At 33.6% G+C, this 16,900-nt stretch overlaps 1 protein-coding gene across 1 annotated transcript; it reads right to left on the reverse strand.

Annotated features, from left to right (window-relative positions):
* Positions 1 to 42: 42 nt before the first annotated feature.
* TRIADDRAFT_59211 (uncharacterized protein) lies at positions 43 to 11,755 on the reverse strand (the record flags this gene model as incomplete). The annotated part of the gene is made up of 26 exons (XM_002115329.1): positions 43 to 119; positions 622 to 763; positions 967 to 1,074; positions 1,251 to 1,322; positions 1,491 to 1,696; positions 1,863 to 2,076; positions 2,221 to 5,108; positions 5,228 to 5,518; positions 5,628 to 5,706; positions 6,114 to 6,298; positions 6,418 to 6,534; positions 6,879 to 6,954; positions 7,033 to 7,175; positions 7,273 to 7,359; positions 7,462 to 7,573; positions 7,706 to 7,864; positions 8,008 to 8,058; positions 8,149 to 8,253; positions 8,350 to 8,472; positions 8,574 to 8,663; positions 8,820 to 8,882; positions 8,957 to 9,076; positions 9,230 to 9,328; positions 9,717 to 9,992; positions 10,149 to 10,268; positions 10,970 to 11,755. The coding sequence occupies 26 exons, from the start codon at positions 11,753 to 11,755 to the stop codon at positions 43 to 45; spliced, it is 6,789 nt and encodes a 2,262-aa protein (XP_002115365.1).
* Positions 11,756 to 16,900: the final 5,145 nt, after the last annotated feature.

Raw genomic sequence — 16,900 nt, forward strand, 5'->3', positions numbered from 1 at the left:
TCGATTTTGCACATCAGTGACATATAATCATATTTATTATAATTAATTAATATAATACTTAGTCAGTTGACGTGTAGGTTGAGTTCGGATATCGTTGGCAAGAAACAATATAATTAAACCTTGAAGAAAATATTTCACAAATATTCTTTATTTATTATACAATTATCTTTCATTCTTGAACTTATATTTTAGTATCGTCGAGAAGTATTTACATGATACATGTTGTAAAAATAAGCTGCTACCTTTGAGCTCTCTATCTTGTTTACATTATTTATGAGAATATTACGCAATAGCTTTCTATGTAGATTTGCTGATATCATAGCTAATGACGACAGCACTTTCAACATGACGGCAATAGATAAATGAAGTAAAAATAGGATGAGCAAGTATTTGCATGTACTAATTAAAAAGAAATGATAACTTTCAATGATTTTTTGTCGGCATGAACTGTAATTCGAATATAAAAAATTAACTGAAAATATGCAATAATAATCATTGATTTTGCCATTTATCTTGAGGCATCGAGGCGTGAAGCATATCGAAAAAATTTCAAATTCTTAGCTGGTCTTCCTTATTTTTTCTTTCCTTTCTTGTTGCTAATTTTCTGTATGAGTTTCTTACCAGAAAATTTCCCAGATAATGGACTCTTTTTCTTTTTACGATTATTTCCATTATCAATAAATTCTTGATCATCTTCAGACTGGCTGTCTTGTGATGGCATTCGGTAACGACTCTCTTTAGCAGGTTGTCCACCTTCGTCATCCTGATTCCAAATACAACACATAAAGAATGAATTGGAAAACGTCATATACGCAATCACATACGTACCAAGGTACAAACGGGTAGAACTATTAACAGTTGTTTTACTATGAGAAAAGATACTTAAATACGTCAATTTTGGTACTATGATTTAATCATTACGATAAGATCAATGCAAACATGTCGTTCATGTCGTAAAGAACTTACTTTAGCTGGATATTCTGATTTATCGTTTTCTTTTCCTTCATCAGCGGAATTTTCGATTAATTTAACAAAATTAGATGGAACTAAGCCGCGTTTATCATTTAATTCGCCCTATAAGTAAGAGTAAACAATACATCTTACTAACCTCTCATAATGATTATAAATATGTTATGGAAATAAATTACACAGAAGGACTCTTTCGGCTAAGTGTAATCAGAGTATAACAATTTTTGAGATAAAAATGTCAATGCTATATCTTTCTTAAAAGAAGATAGCTATTAATTTACCATAAAATAGCCATCTTCGTCCATATTTCCTAGGATACGAATAGTATCGCCAGCATGGAATGTAAGTTCCATCTAAAATCAAGAAAATTGCAGATTTTTTGAGTTACGCGTAGTTATTACCTAACTAAACAGTATTAAGATTTTTAAATGAAAATTATAAAAAATTAATTCATTTATAAATTATTATTCAATGATTTAGCATTCGTATCCGGAAATTGATGTAAAATTTAATATTTTTACCTCGGAGTCCGCATTCGGTGACGAAACATACGGATCGTAATCATATAAAGCAACAGCGTAAGATTTTACTTCCTGCGTCCTCGCTGATGTAAACGAAACATTATCTTCATCGAATGATGATGATGAAGAATCATCGCTGGCGCTTTGATCGTTACCAGCACCCGCTGCTTGTTCTTCATTTAATTGCACATCATTCGTCATCGTAACTGATATATTCGAAAGATAGTGAAATAAGTGTAATCCGTTACATTGCCAAACATTACTATATATTGCTACTCACTTATATTAAACATGTAACACGCCCGTAACATATGCACGGAAACATGGTGTTTAAATAACGATCATGAAATATAAACTAATAGAAACACTCACATTCCACATCAACGGTTGGTATATCGCTATCTGCAATAAATTCTTGATCTTTGTCTTTAGACAAAGATTGACTCGGGTCAGGGTCTGTATTTTCTGTTCCGGTTACTTGTGTTTCAGGATACTGTATTTCGCACACCATGTTGCAAGGTACATAGCCAGTGCGATTGTTTAGTTCACCTTTATAAAAGCCATCGCCGTCTTTATCACCATAAATCTATAAAGCAAACGAAAAAGCATGAAGTAATAATTTAAAGAGAATATTTAATAAATTGACAAACAGGGCGATACAGTGTGAGATTACACTACATACGGGTATAGCACCATGTATAAAACGCATTCTTTGTTTATACTTTAATACCTTAATAATATCGCCTTGTTTAAACGGCAGTTCTTCCTCAGCAACATCTAAAGGATTAGGTGACATGACTTCAGGGTCGTAGTTATACAGTGCGACGAAAAGGCGGACTTTATTTTTAGCTTGGGCTTCTTCCATACTTTCTGATTCATCTTCATTGCCCTCAGGTATATCTATCAGTGCTGTTGGTGTAAAAGGTTGTGTAGTTTCTTCAAAGTTGTCAAATTGCTCGTCGTCAAACGCAAACTCTGATTCATCCGTTAAAGACACATCATTATCTTTTACATTTAAGTTTTCAAGAGTCTTACTAATAGAATCTTCACTATTTGTAGCACTTAAGGGTTTATGTTTGGCAATATGAACTGATTTAGAAGACACATTGGTGTCATGTATTTTATTGTTACTTAGACTTTCGGCATCAGTAGGTGTAACAATAGTTTTCTTCTGATCATTGTTTTTATTTGCATCTTTCTGAAGATCATTTCTAATTACTGCTACAGCTTCAGTTGTGGAAGGCACTTTTGAAGTTGTTTTATTATCGTCGATCTGGCGTACATTGGTTTTCTCTGTATCAATTTGTTGTGAGGTCACTTCTTGATAATTTCTCGTAGAAGCGTTGACCAATTTCGATTGGATATCAGTATCTATAGATTTGTTATATTCAATGAGGTTCCGCTTACTTTGCTGATCCTTCTGAGTAGAAAGATTTGATTGTGCCACTTTAACCTCATTGGTTTCATTTTCACTATTATTATTACTACTATCGCTACTACTACTACTACTACTGCTAGTGCTATTTCTATTGATACTATTTTTCAGATAAGTGACTACATTTTTTGCTTTGATCTTAGAATCATCACTCTTTGTATCAGAGATAACAGTTTTAGCTACTACCGGAGAACTGTCTTCACTATTGACGCGAATAGAGTTAATAGCGATCGTATCTTCGATATCATTACTTTGAAATTTTTTACTATCGCTGTTGATATCTTTTGCTTTGCTTTTAGTATTGTCTAAATGAGGTTTTCTAGCGCTAGAAAATGCACTCTTCTTGCTATTACCATCCAGCTTATCAACTTTAATTTTCGGAATCTTTTCTTCTAAACCTTCGGCACCTAACTCTTTTACCTTACTAGTAGACGACGCTTTTCGAGTATGCCTTGGTTTAGGTTCATCACTGTCACTGTCTGAGCTTGATAAGTAAAGCTCGCTTGGTTTATGTTTAGTTAAATGTTTATCCTTTTTAGGTCTAGTAGTTTTAAGAGAATTTGTAGGTGTAGATATTGGTGAAGATGTAACTCCGTCAGAATTTTTGTCTAGTTTCTTTATTTTGCCTAATACCAACTCCATAGATGTTTCTTTTCCTTTAACAACTTTCGAACCTGTTATATTAATAGCTTCACGGTTTGCTAACCCAAGCTGGCTTTCATGTGTTGATGATTCATCATCGTTCTCACTTTGAATAATTGGTGTCACGCAAGGTGTTGGTTTAACGGGCTTTGGCGCCACTAGATTGCTAGAATTACCAGGTGGTGCTTCGATAGGCTTAAATAGTTCGACATGACGTTCATCAGATTCACTTTGAGATTCAAGATCTGAATCTGAACCACCTTGCATATTGCCAGTGACTGTTTTGGTCTTTTTTGACCGGCTAGGGCCAGTGTTGGCGACCAGATAGGAACTGGTATCTCCTTCCGTACTATTCTCTAGTGGTATTTCCGTTGTAGGTGATTTCTTTTGATATTCATGATTTTGCTTTTTCAGATATTTCATAGCCATGCCTAATGATGATTTACCCGCATCAATTGATTGGTCAGTATTTTCCGTCGTTCCTGCGGAAAAACGACGATTATAATGGGCCTTACGTATCTCCATGGTATTATTAAGCCCATTAGTATCGATATACGATGAATGACGACGAGAATCACTATTCTTTACTGGCAACAAATCGCTAATACCATGGTGATCGTCAGCATTAATGTCTTGTCTATCTTTGCCTTCGTTAAATTTTGACTTTGTACGACCATCTTGAAATATTTTTACTTGATAAATTTTCTCACGAATATCATTAAATTTATTATTAGGTGTAGTCTTAAACTTGGACATCGACTTGTCATCTTTTCCTGAGTGGGTGCTAGTATTCACCCATAGCGGCGAAGATGATTCATTCTTTTTTGCTGCTGCTCGCTTTTGCCAAATTTTAGCTAGTACCGATGCAGTAACATTAGCTGAGGCAATCGATCTCCTCCTATTGACGTCATCCTCTAATTTCGTCTTTCTTAAATCCGAGATATCATCGCTGTATTTACGTTCAGTTTTATTATGACTCAATAATTTTAACACTCGTGCAGTTGTTTCTTTCCATTTTGCATTTGTGATAGAATCCATAGATGCACGAGGGCTCCTATCACCTTTTCCACTGATACTAGTTGATGATCTATCTGGACGATTATTCAATTGTTGAAAACCTATTTCACCTTTTTCGTTAGAACGCGACCTACTTTTATCAGACAACGGTGACAGAAGTTCTTTTTCACCATTGTAGCGAACTTTTAAATCAGACATTAAAGTATTGATTAACTCATTACTTATGATAGTTTCAGCTGACGATCGCGACTCTCCCCGAATCGATTGTGTACGTACTGTGACTGAGTATGGTGAAGACCCATGTAGTATCGATTCGACGACTTTTGGACTAATCTCTAAATAATCAGCAGTAGGATCCGGCGTAGTTAAAATCTTTCTGCCATTAATGTAAATAGTGTAACCGGTAACCAATGTACCGTTCGATTTTCCATTAGCACTTATTGTCACGGGTAACCATGTAATATATAATGATCCTTTTTCGCTTCCAGTATCCAATCTGACGCTAGCTGGGCTATCCGGAATGCCTGAAGGTAATAAATTTACAATATAAAACTACATTGTAGGATGTCAATGTTAACTGTATGTATCGTACTGGAACAATAGCTAGCATCAGGACTAAATAACTTAAACATTTATTGACTACCTTGTTGATCAGTTTGAAATTGAATTTCAGAATATGTAATTTTATCCAAGTTATACATTTTGGCGTGCTCATCTGGTAATTGGCCAGTTGCCATTATCTTAACAGTAACAGTACTAGTAGGTTCCAAGCCGGTCAGATTGCATTGATTAGTACCAGGCGGCACTTGTTGAAATTTATCATTGTTGACAAAGATTGTATGTGAAAAGTTACTATCACTTGGCATCCAAGCAATTACTGCGGTTGTGGCCGAGTACGATAAAACTTTTATTTGCGAAGGAGCGATCGACAAATCTATAGATATGCATAATGTAATAATAGGAAGTCCCAAAATACAATTAAGAATAACACATAAGTGATAATAATAGTTAAAGATTTACGCGTATAAAATATTCACCCTTACCTTTTCCTATTAATACCGTAGCCTGAGCGTCTGAAGAATGACCAATAGGGGTTATTGTTCGGACTGATAACCTTGTAACCTAATTAAGAGTTAATACAAAATAATAGTTAAATATTATCGTTACAATTGTGGTGCTACTTTAAAATGTAATATCAACAAACGATTATTTAATCGAATTATGAACATAAAATTTGAAGAATTAATAATATAATGAGCAATAGTGCGGTACATCAGTCAACACTAGCCAAAAAATCATTCGTCATAATTCAAATAAGACTATTGCATACAGTAATATCTGCCGCCAAAATGCTAAATAGTGTAGATAAATGTATCCCTCTTATGAATTACGAATAATACACTAGCCTATTAAGTTTATTGCTGTACGATCGGAACTACTCCTACATAGGATATTGTATCTGGCTGAAAACTATTAGTATGTCTTAGATAAATAAGAGAAAATTTTATAAGAATGGTAAAAGGATGTACATGATTATTATCGAGTCCTCCAACTAGGGCCTTCATTTTCTCATTTTTGTTGATTTCTGATCGTAACGACCCATTAACATAAACCGCATATGCAGTAACTTTATCTGGTGGCAAATCAGCAGCTTGCCATCGAAGAAGTACACTATCTATAAAATGGCGCTCAATCCTAACGTTTATTGGAGAAGCTGAAACGAAAGTACGTAATATAAATGTCATTATACTTATCACTTAGGCATACGCTGACGCTTAAATTTTTTGCACCTTTTTACTTAAAGAAATATTTCTATCTAACTACATCACAAACCTATAGCTGGATCACCAGTTTGTAATTGGTCTAACTTATTTTCAGGATTGTTTATTGATACAAGCGATGAATTAGTTTCACTGAGTGCTTCAAGCCCAGTACCATATGTTGATCCCGCTGTGATATAGGTTATATAAGCGCAAGTAGGGCATAGAGATTAAGAAATAAATAGTTAACAGCAATATCATATAATATATATATATATAATATGTAATACATCAAACAATATTAAGTGGTTTTGAAATGTAAGCAAAGAATACCTGTTATGAGCCTGCGACTGATATCAATATCTGGAACATCCAAATTATCAGTACGTAGTCTCTTTGTTTTTAAAATTCGGTTTATTTCATTCATATCTGTCAGTTACACGTAATATATTTCATCATACATTCGGGAATATAATTCTATTCCAAAAATAAGTAAATTTGCTCATATCGAGTGTACGTATATTCAAGTCTAACCTGTGACTCTCCTTAGATAATTCGAAGGTGCTAAACCACGTCTACCACTTAGTAATTCAGCGTTATAATAACCGCTCTAAATATAGTATTGAAAAGATTGAAACTTTTTTAATGCCCTATTTTTAATGACGTAATAGTTCATAACTGTACTTACTATATTCGTGTTACCATAAGCAATTACATATTCATTAGCCTTAAACGGTAATTCAAACTCAGGTTGCTTATTTGGTGACGTCTCCATAGGATTATAATCGTATTTCGCCACGAAAACTGAAAGGTCCGCCATTGCATAAGCGTCTGTCGAAATACATAACGTTTATAATTATTCGAACCCAATATTTAATTTAGATTTCTTCTATTAGAATAAATATACGTAAAATTAAAACTTAATTACCTGAATCTTCAATTGCGGGAAGTTTGGGTAAGGTTTGTTGCCGTGGCCCGTTTTTCTGCCTAGACTTTCTTCGGCTACCGTAAGTTTCTAACCAAACAGAAATTTTCTTGTCACCAAATTCAAAAAATTTATACGTGTAGTACAATTAAAGATGCATCTATTGTTTAATGGTTAAGGGCCTTTAATTACCGTCAGATGAACTATCTGTTGCAAATATATCATTATAATAGTATGAACGTCTCCTTCGGTAATGGCGATCGAATAAATCATCGTCATCGCTACTTGCAGCTAAACCTTTAATCTGGTATTACAGTTAAACGTGTAAAAATTGCTTAGATCACCAAGTAATTCTATAAATATTTATGTAGATATACATATATACGTCTATATAGATACGTAGTTAGGAAGTTAGAATGATAATTATCATACGTACCTTGTCTTGAAGACTGACGTAGTCAGAATTTGCCCCGTTGAGTTGATTGCTATTTTCCATAATTAATCCATTCTTGTGATAATGTTGTAATTCCTTTGAAAGCCGTTTACATCGGCGTTCACTAAGCTCATTTTTATCTCGAAGACTTCTTAATTGATTCTAAAATAAATACAAAATAAAATTTACCTAATGTAAGTAGGAAATGTACCCTTGTCCTATCACACTATTTCCTAAAGATTTATTGTACACAGGCAAATGCACCATACACATGTGTAATTTACATTAGAATACTTCCGTTATACCTCCAATTTGCTGATTTCTTCTCGATATCTATCTCTATCTTGCAGCTGGTTCTACAAAACAGGTAAAGAAATTTTAATTTCAGCAATTGCAAGCATTGATACCTCACTTTAGATTATGCTAAATCATGGAAACAATAATACCATGTGTAATTTTTGCATTTCTTGTTGTCTTTCATTTAATTTAAGTTTTGTAATATTGTAATCATTTTCTAGCTGCTTTTTCTGATTTGCCGTTAACGATAAGCCCTATCCAGATATAAAACCCATTGTAGTCTAATAATTATGGTAATGTGTTACATACGCGTATGTAAAATTCACAAGACAAATTAAGGTATCTAATACCGCTATAGAAATCTCTAATTCTGAAATTCGTCGCTTTAAAGCAATACATTCACTTCTTGATTTATCACAATCATCCAAACTCTTTTTCAAGTCTTGCCGTAATTTCTCGCATCGCATTTCAACCTAATGAAATTTACATTACATGTTACTACTGTATACGCTTAGTTAAAAAAAATCTAAGACTTTGTTAAGATTTGACAACTTTCAAATATTACTATACGTACTTTCTGTAATTCCGCTACATTTCGATTCAGTGAAGCATTTTCTAATTTGATCTGCTCACTTTCACTTTTTAACTGGACCATGTCATTCTCCTGTTTAGATTAAAAATTTTTGCTGTAATTAACTTCATGAAATTAATGCTCTGAATATTTTATTCATTTCAAATAGGCATACAGTATGCTATACTACAGTATAGTAATCTATCATCCGATTCAAACACTACTACTCCATCATTGTACACTGCATACCAAAGCGGAATGTTTTCTTTCAAGCTCTTCATATGATTTTAATTTTTGTAAAAGTTGCTCATCCTATATCATGAAAGTTAAAGTGAGTCGTCAAAAAGAGACCGTGCAAGCAAGATTCAACGAGTTCTTTAACCAACCGTAGCTGGAGGCTTGGTTTCCTCAAGTCGCTTGATTTCTGATTTTAACATTTCATTTGTTAATAGGAGTGCTTCGTATTTGCTAGATTTCTCTTCTAATTCTGCGACGCGCGCTAAATTCTAGAAAACCAATAGGATATTATTTATTAAATAGAGTAAAGGTAATGAGTACGGTTATGTAACTTATAAATCAAGGGAAGATACGGTGTACTGTACTATCTACTTTTATTTCAAAATTATTTTTCAATAATTAGGAGAAATATAAATTCTTACTCCAGGAGATTCTGTCATATGTTTTTGTAATTGAAGTTTTTCTTTAGTGAGTTGACGTATAATCGTTTCAAGTTCCTCAATACTGCGACCAGACTGCTGCTATGTATGAAATTTAAGATATTCTTTTTGAATACTTTTAATGAATTTGGTATGCGATATTGCACCCCATCTGCAATATACATGTAAGGTATGCAGGCAAATTATTTTAGCACTTACTGTTACGTATCTATATTATTATTTTAAACATTAGTTACTCCGAGAGTGGCTTACAAATTGGTTCGTTTTATTACGCAACTTGTACTTATATACTTCCACTAACAATAATACAATATGCTATCGTGATATACAAATTTTACTAGATATATTTAGGGCTATGATCTAGGACTATGGTATTTCAGATAGTAAATTCTTACGCAACTACATCGATAATTATTTTTGCCTTACAATTATAAATATTAATTTTTTCAATACTGTACATATCACTTACTATATTTTTACTCCCTTGGTGAATATTGCTAGAACCTACTTCTGGTCCATTAGCAGGTTGATTAACCCTTAATTTGTTTATCTCATCGTCTTTCTTCTTTAGTTCTTCTTTCAGTTGCATGCATTGCTGAAAGTAGCCGTCATCTCCATTTTTAGAAATTGTTTCTTGTAAATCATTCGCAATTTGAACCAGTTTTGAGTTACGTATTTTTAGCCTAGCTAGTTTGTCTTCCAAGTAATTTTGACGATTGTGATTTGATGATCCAAGCTGTCGCTTCTGTAAGAAGAGATAAGATCATCGAGATTTACTTTATTAATTAATCAATCTTGTGTACATTGTCCGGTTGTTCCATAGCATACGTATAACATTTCAATCTATCCTAAATTGGAATAACAAGCTGCTGTAAGGTGTATTTACTTGATTACAACTTACCAAGGATGACATTTCTTTGGCTAAATATTCACATCGACTTTCTAAATGGCTTACATTAGAATTTAATTCAGTATTCTTCTGGAGCAATAACCTCTCACGGTCATCAAATAATCGTTTACTCTGTAGAGAAACAACAATCAATGCTTATTAACTACAAATAGTGCAAGCTACGTACTGTAGATGTTGATCAAAGCGAGAAGGGCTTCCTTTAAAAATAAAGGATACGAACAAAAGTTGTTTAAAATTTTTTTTAGAATACTTGTATGTAACAATTACACGCTTATTTCACTTTATTCAACCCCAAAATACTCTTTTTTATGAATGCAATATTGTGCGTATCACGTATCAGCAAAAAATGAGAGAAGGCATGCAAGAAAATCTTATTTTAACGTCATTACTGAATTTGGTAAAGTCAGGAATGAGTCCGCTTTATCGAAACCTATGACTCTGATTGACATGAGGCTTATAAGAGTATAAAACCACTCGATGGAATAACTTGTTGACATACGAAAAAGTTGGATAATATTTTCACTTCGAGTTACAGTGGTTGACAATGTGGCTGGTAAATATTCGATAAAATTTTGAACATTTAAAGACTGTGAAAGATAATGCATATCCACAATAAGCATGCATTCAATAGAGAACGTCAAGATATAGCAAGAAAAGAAATAAAAGTCATTTAACTAGCAGCACTGGATATAACTTACAATAAATAAATGTACCAATTTGACTACTCTTATGTACGAGTATTTAAGCAATGATACAAGGTCGACTGTCTTAAAATAACGAATAATACTCGGTATTCTGTTATAGCAACTTACAGTCCATGCTACTACTGATGATGAATCATGTGAATTTGGACTTGTTAATGTATCTATCGATGTCCTTGTATCAATAGGATGAAGCTTGATCGTCGAATGTACGGCTTGATACTGCAATGTTTCCAACTCTAATTTAAAATTGATCAGTTCGTCACCTAATTTGCTTTTTTTATCATCGTCATCATTATTATCTCGATTCCTTTCATAATTATGTGAATGGGGATAAGGAAATGGCCGCATAGTATGATCGCTACCTTTTTCATGACTAAAATAGGATAAATAATCAAACTGATCATCATTTGTTGTACTACGCAATGCCAGTTGATCTCCCTGGATATTATCCATGCAATCTTTGTTGAGGTGATGATGATTAATGTTACTGTTGATTTGAAAACGTTGGTTTGATAATGGATGGATTATAACATGGTCATGTAATAACTGTTTACTATTTGTTGTACTCCATTGACTACGATGACAGTTACTATGATAATGAAGATTTTTTCCAACCCTGCCTTCAGTACAACTAAGTTGTGGAGTAACCATGTTCTGATTCTTATCGGTGATTTTTTGGTTACTTTCACTTTGTTGCAAAGCTAATGATGGTAATACAAGTATTGAATTGAGTTGATTATCGTAGTTCATTAATCTGATATCAGCAATCGATGCTGATATCCTCGTATCATTGGCAAATACTGTTGTCGTCGTAGAACAAGTGGTGGAATTTACTGTCACCAAGGTATAGTATCCATTTGTTGGAACATCATTGAACCACTGGGTTTGTGACATTTTTCAATTAGTACCAAGGGTAATGCACATCAGTTGATACTAGTATTCAATTTTAATTATTATCATCTTGATCATTCGGTAGATAACAATTGTGACTGAGGTCGATAATATCATATTGAGAATGTCTTTGAATAATGACTTTGACGGAAATAACGATAGGACTTATGCCCAAGTTAATGGTCGATGATATATTCCTTTTAAATCTCTATCAAGGTAGAAAAAAATTTTCTATACTGTCTCCTCACGAACGATTGAATCCAATACGACGGTAATGGTTAGAATATGGCAATACTGATAGTTTACAATGATTATTCCATCGATAGTAATCAAGTAGAAGGATAGAACAAAGGATAAATGAAAATATATCGATAATAATTGCCAGTAATTATCACCGATGTTAATTGTAATTATTATCAGGTCAGGGAGATGGATCCTTTTTATAGCTTTTGGATTCTTTGTGTCGGGTCTATATTGTTACCTCGAGGCAGTTGTTGATTACTGACTGAATGTACAGTATTACCAAATGATCAATCGATTAAAATAGACCCGGTGATGATAGGTATTTCTTCTTCTTCTTCTTCTTCTTTGAAATGTGTTGCTAATATTGAATCAGTCAATTTGGGTAAGACCATCGACATTGGAAGAAAACTACAATCTTACTCTTTCTAGCCGCTACTTTGTCATGACCCATGTTCAAAGTATTTCCGATCAACATTCATTTGCCTTCTACGTCCGTCAATACCGGAGAAAAGATTCTTACACAGCTTCAACTCAGTACAATTTAAAATGTTGGGGAAGAAAATGATAGGATACAATTCAATTTTTTTCCTCTCCTTTTTCTTAATGAAGTTGCAGGCGTTTCTTAGGTTACCGAAATGACGAATGAACAGTCATCTTGGCACATGTGTCATGCAGTCGCGCGTCAATCTTGGACAGTACACCGTACAGTCGAGCGTCAACGTGACTGAGATGACCCGTCCAAAGTTTCAAACGATATGTAGTGTGACATCGTGGGCGTTTCGGAAGAGTCAACCTGAAGACTACAATACGCTTAGAATACCTTGCCTAAACGATTGAAAGGCTCCTAGTAAGTTCTCTCGGTTACTGAGGCAATGGGTTAGCAGTTGGGTAGCAATTTCTCTCGGTTACTAAGGCAATGGGTTAGCAGTTAGGTAGCAATTTCTCTCGGTTACCGAGGCAATTGGTTAGCAGTTGGATAGCAATTTCACTCGGATACCGAGGCAATGGGTTAGCAGTTAGGTAGCAATTTCACTCGGTTAGCAGTTGGGTAGCAATTTCAATATAATGCAATCGGTTAGCAGTTGGATAGCAATTTCTCTCGGTTACTAAGGCAATTGGCTAGCAATTTCTCTCGGTTACCGAGGCAATGGGTTAGCAGTTAGGTAGCAATTTCTCTCGGTTACCGAGGCAATTGGTTAGCAGTTGGATAGCAATTTCACTCGGATACCGAGGCAATGGGTTAGCAGTTAGGTAGCAATTTCACTCGGTTAGCAGTTGGGTAGCAATTTCAATATAATGCAATCGGTTAGCAGTTGGATAGCAATTTCTCTCGGTTACCGAGGCAATGGGTTAGCAGTTAGGTAGCAATTTCACTCGGTTAGCAGTTGGGTAGCAATTTTACTCGGTTACTGAGGCAATCGGTTAGCAGTTGGATAGCAATTTCTCTCGGTTACTGAGGCAATGGGTTAGCAGTTGGGTAGCAAATGGTATTCAATCAATTGTTGGAAGATTCTTCGTGAAGGGCAAGAGCTGTGTAGCTTGAAGAAAAATGGGAATACCATAAAGTCGTACAAATGTTATCCCTCAACCCTCCTTCCCGTATCAAATCAAAACCAGGTCTTGACAACATGAATGGCTTCTTGTTTTAATCAAAATGATTCTTGTTATTGAGTGAAAAAAAATGTCAACCTCCACTCCCCTATTCAAATCAAAACCAGATCTTTGATCAACTTGTGTAGAAAGACTTCTATTTGAATACAATAACTATCACTGTTTACTGTAATAATATTTTTCAAAGGATCTTCCTGTGAAACCAAAGCGTCATCAATAGCCACAACTGCAAAATCCTACTACTCTACTACAGTATACTCGCATTGATGATACACAGACTGGAGATACAAATCGATTCTAAATTTCAATTTGTTATACGGAATTTTTGGTGTGGAGTGGTCGCAAACTTTGACTAAAATGATATTGACCAGCTTATACACAGTAGTAGTGAATTGTATCGGAGTAGTGATCGATCGGCGTATCACAGCTATTTTTTCATTTATTAAATTGTTCTTATTGTACAGTAGGTTGGGAGCAGTAATAATACATTTGGGAATGGACTGAAATACAAAAATTGGCCTATTCGATCTGGTATTAGCACCTGGCAGTCATAATAGCCCGAGAAATATCACAACTATCTTAGTATACGTACAGTAGTTAGTATCCTTTGCCATCAATAGAAAAAGAATTTTGCCAGAACAGCCATTCTCAATCATCTATGCATAGGTGTTGTACGTTATATAATAATAAAGAATGAGAGAGTAAATAATTCTACCGTATCGACCATTATAATTGAACTCATTTATTCAAGCCAGTCGAATGGATGTAAATTGCGTAAAGTGAATAAATCTTGCACATAATTTTAGTTTTAAAGAAAATTTCAAAAAATTGCACAAATTGGAGCAGAAGGCTATCAAAATTTTCCTGTACATAACTTGCGTTTTTCAACGGTACTTGTACTCATACTTCAGGTGTTTTTGTCGAATATTCTGAACTCGGTGTATCAATTAAGTCCACAGAATAAATAACGCAAAGTTGTTCTGTAAACTTTCAAAAGTCAAGTTGCTAATCTCTTAGCACAATGATTAAGGAGAAGTTCTCATAAACGATTATTCTATACGTATGCGTATATTTTTAAAATTGTACTTGATCCTTTGAAGAAATATCAAATGATTTTTTTAGGCAAAAACTCTATTATCAACAACACAATACTGAATTTTAATAGTTATTGGATATTTCTAAACCACATCAAAACAAAATTCCAATTACTGATGTCATCCATTAGTTAGGAAATTTTCATTAATTATCTTTACACTGTTGTCTCAACATACAGCACTCTACAGGAATGCCTGACAACTTTTATGCACTATCAGAGAAGTGAATTTTGGAACTTTTCCGAGCCTATTGGTTAATACAATACCCGGTTCCTGATTCTTTAGTAATCCAGAGTTATTTGAATTGAAAAATTCTTGCAGTACAACATGATTGTCATAATTGTTTACGTAAACATAGATCTTGCAACAGTACATGAAAGTAGCAGCAGAGTATAATAACCATGGACAATTTAAATGATTACTTTCTATTAGATAAGTGTCGATATTCCCCACTATTGCAGTATAGTTTCATGTAAAGTGCAGTAGCAGCGTCTTCGTATTATATGAAATACCCTGAGAATGGCTCAATTATCAGGAATTCACTCATAAAAAAGTAATCATTTTTTTTCAAGCTTCACTTTTCGCTTTCAAAAGCTAGTCTATAAAACTTGATTTTCATTTACACCATTCACTACTGCTTGAGTTTCTCTAGGATCTAATTCAAAATTGTCTTTTACGAGATTAAAGAATAAAATGACAATTGCGGCGAAATAATAACATCGAAGGCTACAAATCATTTATCAACTAAAGCCCATGTCAGTTTTATCTTTTCCAAGCGTAATTCTATTTGATAATACAACATTCTTGGTATTTTGTAAAGATTCTGCAATTAAATATGTACGTATAGTGTATCCTTTATACTTAGTTGGCCTTTCAATTTGTATAACAGTACATGTACTGAGAAGAACAACGTATGCGCGTAAACTTTCGGCATCTATGAAATGGTACTTTTGAGGTATCGGTATCATAAATGTAGAAATACATAAGTATATTCCTTGCTATGCAATTTACACTCGATAAAATGCGTCTAATGAAGAGATGGTATCGATTCATGACCATAAACAACTTTAAATTAATTAACGGAAGACAGATAAAAAAGAAAATTTGCAATGTGCTGGAGTATAGAAGACCAAATTGAAGATCGATAATACAATACGATTCCTTTCGTTTTTACGAAAAAAAGCAACTGTTCATTCGGTGAATATGGAAAATAACGTTGCCCAATTACATATGAGGTGATAGGGAAAAATCTCAACTTGCAGGTTAGATTAACAAACTTATTTATAATTCGCTCAGAAATATATGCTATAGGCGTTCAGAGTAAAATCGTTTCGAAATTCCATTTCACTACTTAATACGATAGTATATTTTTCATATTTACTGTATGAGATTATTTATTTTCTACATTAAAATACCAAAAAAGAAATGAATCACGTTGTACAATAGAAAATTAAAAATCTATTTCATGGCGCAACGTTATATTGCTACGGTATTAAAGCAATTATTCAAATAAGTAATCATAAGAGTACGCTTAAAGTCGCTTGACTATTGTTTCCCAATAACGGTAGTAAAAATTTATGCTATCCTTACTTTATATATAATTTTTGTTGAATCTCTGATAATCATTATTCATAGAATAAAAACGAATCTTGATTGCATTTAAAATAGACTTTCATGTATATACGGGTACACTGTACAGTAATTCATTTTCAATATATGTTTATGTTTTCCTACGAATAAAGTCATCTAACTTATTAATACAATTTGTTAATATTGGATTCGGGGATTCGGTTTTGTAATTGGATTCACATTAACAACACTTCAACCTGCAATTGTCTGTAAAAGTTTCTCGTTCCCGATTTTGACCCACACTCATTAATTACTACCTTACTGCATTATTTTGATAAATTAAATTTAGATGTTTTCAAGTTGTCGACAATGAAAGATGGTAATTCCTGTATATTATTATATTATTAATGTATTCTTTTTATAAAGAACTCAAAAATTAAGATATCATCATAATACTTAGATACAATACGTACATACACTATTTCAATGTACTGTAATGTAAAACTCGTCGGATAATGATCACTAAATACTGTCTCGACCGGAGGTAAAAAAGAGATTAACTTGTTTAATATACCAGCATTGTACTTCATAGATATATATCAATGAAAGCTATTTAGCGATCATGTTTAAT

Source organism: Trichoplax adhaerens, genomic scaffold (assembly GCF_000150275.1).
Source record: "Trichoplax adhaerens TRIADscaffold_10 genomic scaffold, whole genome shotgun sequence".
In the NCBI taxonomy this organism is placed as follows: domain Eukaryota; kingdom Metazoa; phylum Placozoa; class Uniplacotomia; order Trichoplacea; family Trichoplacidae; genus Trichoplax; species Trichoplax adhaerens.